The following is a 4674-nucleotide window of genomic DNA, read 5'->3' as shown; positions in this document are numbered from 1 at the left end:
GTGGGGGTTGCCATGGGGGGGGGGGGGGGGGGTTGGTGTTGAGACGGGGGCTTGCGGGGGGGGGGGGATGGTGTGGGGAGGGGGTTGGGTCAGCAGCTGTGGACATGTGTGCTGGATGTTTCCGCTGCGTTACCTCAGACGGGGAGAGAGAGAGAGATAGAAAGAGACGGAGAGAGAGAGAAAGAGTGAGAGACGGAGAGAGAGAGAGAGAGAGAGAGAGAGAGAGAGAGGTGGGGGGAGAGAGAGGGAGAGAGAGAGAAAGAGAGAGAGAGAGACGGAGAGAGAGAGAGAGGTGGGGGGGGGAGAGAAAGAGAGAGAGACGGAGAGAGAGAGAGAGAGAGAGAGAGAGAGAGAGAGAGAGAGGTGGGGGGAGAGAGAGAGAGAGACAGAGAGAGTGAAAAAGAGAGACCCGACAACAGTGATTCACAGACCTAAAATAACACTGCGGGATGTTTTTCTCTGCCTGCCGGCCACTGAGGTGATGACACCAAGTCAATGGCTCCTGATAGGAGGAGAGGCTGTTCTGGAACATTTACATGGCCCCTGATAGGAGGAGAGGGTGTTCTGGAACATTTATAAGGCCCCTGATAGGAGGAGAGGCTGTTCTGGAACTTTTATGTGACTCCTGATAGGAGGAGAGGCTGTTCTGGAACTTTTATGTGACTCCTGATAGGAGGAGAGGCTTTCTGGAACTTTTATGTGACTCCTGATAGGAGGAGAGGCTGTTCTGGAATTTTTATGTGACTCCTGATAGGAGGAGAGGCTGTTCTGGTGAACACACTAGGCCCACAATGTTTACACCAATGTGTCAAACCCCTGGGTCTGGTTTTACAGACAAGGCTTTAGCCTAGTCCTGACCTGGACTAAATCACACTTTCAGTGTAAAATCTCCATTGAAGATGCTTTTTAGTCTTAGGTTGAAGCCTTGTCTGTGAAACTGGCCCATGAAGTAATAATTCTAACAATAATAATGTATATTCTTTTCTATTGTATGATATTATTCAGATTAGGTTACAGTGCACACTGGTGTGTAAACACCTGTAATAATAATAATAATAATATTAATAATAATAATAATGTTTTATTTGTACCTGTAATGTTCAAAGGATCGGATACAAGAGTGCATAACAGAATCCTCATCCCTCTAACAACGGCAACACATCGATTTTTCGCTCTTACAACGACAGTGTCAATAAAAGACACAAATAAAATAAAAAATAAAACTCCCATAACTCCCCACTTCAGCATTGCAGTACAGTAGCATGCTGCCCTGTCATCCCTGCATACGACAGGGCAGGCAAAGCCACCAGCCTGAATCCAGGAGAGAATTAGTGCTTCTAATCCCAAAATAGGCCAAGGAAGGAGGGAAGGAAGAAAGAAAGGAGGGAACCTACATAATAGTCATAGAGTTGTACAGCAGCTCAAGGTCGACATCCTCTTCCAACATCCTGGGTGCGCCGCAGGGGGAGGCTGACGGAGGTAGAAATTGGAGGACGGGCGCTCATTGCAATGCATGGGATGGAACGAGGAACGAACGTGTTTTGTTACCGTTCCGACATGTTTGCTACCCATACCTCATTCCGTTCCATGCATTACAATGAGCCCAACCCTGTCCTCCGATTCCTACCTCCGCGAGCCTCCCCTGGTGCACAGCCATACCTGCTGAGACACGGCTCTGGTGGTAGAAATAGCTCCGGGGGTGGAGAAGCTCCGAGGCACTGACCTAGGATCAGGTTACTGTTTTTAAGTCCTTAGCTTGACCATTGGTTGGGGAAAAAACACAAAACTGACCCAAGGCCAGATCTTAGGAGCAACTTCACCCCAGTTACTTAATAGGGTACAACAATGCAGGGTTGTCCTGAAGACAATAATGTACTGTGATTGGCTGGGTATCAGGAAGTGTGGCCCTGGGTCTCTGAGTGAGGGAAGTGTTACACTGAGTCGACATCTATACACACACACACTCACACACACACACACACACACACACACACACACGCACACACACACACACAAACACACACACCACAACACACAACATACACACACAGTGGAAATGTCACTGCAAGAGGTTCTGACTGTTCTCTGTGCCACATTAATTATAGAGAACGGAGTGAGCCTCATGCACTGACAAGACAACCTCTGCATGGCTAGCACTTGAATGCAGGGAGACTGCAGGGACGGTTACCATCAGAGAAACATATGATTTCTCCATCACATCAGCTATTACACTATCATAACAATACAGAATATTACGACATATATAATAGTCTCACTAAATCAGACTATTTGAGAGATGAGATTTGGGCTTCCCGACAGTCAATAGTTATGACTATTATACATGGTCCTGTAAAGAAGAGCATTGCTGCTGCATCTGTTTATGAAATGTGCAACAATGTGAATAATGGTTGATTTCATTTCATTGCATCCCTGATTTTGACGTTGTTCAATTGTCCCATGTTATTCTACACCCACGGATGTGACAAACACCTGCTTGGCACCACAGAATCACATCATACCTGGGTGGAAAAGGAGGGAGAGAGAGACGCCAGATAACTCAGGTTAACTTGGCCTTTTGGCAGGAAGGATCAATTAATCACTGAGAAGGGGTGAGTTGAGCTTTTCACCCCCCAAAAACTGCAAAATGTTCAGGTTTCAATTCCACTACGATTGATGCATACTCTTCAAAGCAATTAAACACTCTTCGTTTGTTTTTTGACACCTTTTCCAATCAGCATATTGCACTCACACTCACACTCACACTCAATGCACTGCTCACATTTGCAGATGCTGGACTGACTGCATCCATCTATTCAGCACTGTCACGGCCCCAGGGCTGCGATGCATGCATGCAACCCCCTTTTCTTACCTGGTAAGCGGGCGAAAAAATGCCTTCCATCCCCGTAGTGCAAAGGCTGAGAGGTGTAATTTCGGTAGTAATCTGCACTTTGCATATAAGCATCCCTGTTCTTGACATGCAGCGCCATCATCATCGCAGTGAGCGCAACTTCGAGCGAGCTCAGGATCGGACGCGACCACCCGAGTAAAGAGCAGGGGGGGGGGGCGGTTATCAGTGTGACAAGAGTAAAGGGGAGAGAAATACTAAAAATACTAATACTGAGTATTAGCAACGAGATTAGTGTAAAACGTGACCACGTTAAGAGGGTGTTCGACAGGTGGAGGCAAAGGTTAAAAGGAGTATTTTTAGAGATGCGTGTTTTTTACCCCTGTGACTCTACTTGGTACGGTCCATTTTCACTTGCGCTGAAACGTCAACGCTGATCTACCGTGTTTAGACATTTAAACCAAAACCGTTGACAAAATAGGCTACATTGTTGAATAACATCGAGATGTTTGGTTCAATAAATAAAATAAAACAGTTTCTTAGGATATGTGAAACTGGGAAAGTGGCCAAACTTGTCAAATGTAGCCCACACTGGTTCATTTAAATGACTGAGTCTGCACCTCTCAGCCAGGTGACAGGTGACAGATGACAGGTGACAGGTGAAAGGTGACAGGTGACAGGTGACAGGTGACAGGTGACAGGTGTCTGTCTGGCCTGGAGCAGCACGCTGTACTGAGATGAATGAATGAATGAATGAATGAATGAATGAATGAATGAATGAATGGTCTTTATTGTCATTAATACAGTACAGGTACCATACAACGACATTTGGGAGGGGGGGCTCCCCTGGTGCTAGGATTTTTTTTAACTAAAAACAAGAAGGGAAAAGAGCTGGTTTACATAAATAAAGGCTATATACAATATCCACTATAGCCTACTGTACTATACAATAAAACACTGTGCTGTACTTTATGCTATGCTATAAATATCCTAACATTTCCTATCTCTGAACCTTATGTACACGAGGGTTGTCATATTGCACATAGTGTTATTGTTGTGAATCCCTCTTCGGCTCCGCTCGTTGAGCCTCATCAGGCTCAAGTGGAGACAGCTGGCCCTTCCACAGCAGGTGGCTATCATCTCAGGAAGAGGCAGCCCTATAAGAAGCCCCAGAGACCTTCCTCCGACGCTTGATTATTTTGACCCATGTGGTTAGTTGTTTGGCTCTCCTTTCGTCTATTCTGGTTCAAGTAGTTTCACTTCCGAGTTTTGTTTGTTTGTTATTTTGTTAACTCTAGTTGTTTTCTTTGTTTACCCTCGCTCCCCAAAGGAACCTGCCTCCCCTGCCTAGACCCCTGCCTGCCTATCGACTACGTCTCCTGCCTAGACCCCTGCCTGCCTGCCGACTAATCCTCCTGCCTAAACCCCCCCGTCTGCCTGCCGACATCCTCTCCTGCCTAACCCCCCCTGCCTGCCTGCTGACTATTCCCCCTCTCTGCTCTGGACTGGTTAGTACACGTACATATTTTCAACACTTCACTCATCTACATATCTACACCACACTAGCTTTTTCTATGCTAGACACTCACACCCAGACACATAGAGTACAGTCCCACTCACACCTCATTTACATTTTCTGGTTCTCTGGCATCCACACATTCCCCCCCGTTAGAGTAGGTTTATTATTTTGTCCATCATTTTAATAAATCCTTTTATTTTTATTTTGCCTCTTGTGTCCGTCTGTTCTGGGGTTCTGCCACACGTGACTCTTTTCCTAGTGTTAACATAACAGAATAATCAAGCCATAATGAGTCAAGGCAGAACCTCGG

At 46.1% G+C, this 4674-nt stretch overlaps 1 protein-coding gene across 1 annotated transcript in view; it reads right to left on the bottom strand.

Annotated features, from left to right (window-relative positions):
* The window catches only part of zmat3 (zinc finger, matrin-type 3), a gene marked incomplete at both ends in the record, with an annotated part of 17062 nt that extends 14072 nt beyond the window's left edge, over positions 1-2990 (bottom strand). Inside the window, one exon of the mRNA XM_080547695.1 lies at positions 2870-2990. Coding sequence (XP_080403821.1) covers positions 2870-2990 — 121 coding nt within the window. The remainder of the gene's footprint in view (positions 1-2869) is intronic.
* Between the last annotated feature and the right edge of the window lie 1684 nt (positions 2991-4674).

Source organism: Nansenia antarctica (genome assembly GCF_963989245.1).
Source record: "Nansenia antarctica genome assembly, chromosome: 17".
NCBI classification, from domain to species: domain Eukaryota; kingdom Metazoa; phylum Chordata; class Actinopteri; order Argentiniformes; family Microstomatidae; genus Nansenia; species Nansenia antarctica.
This window is presented reverse-complemented; position numbering and strand designations above follow the sequence as displayed.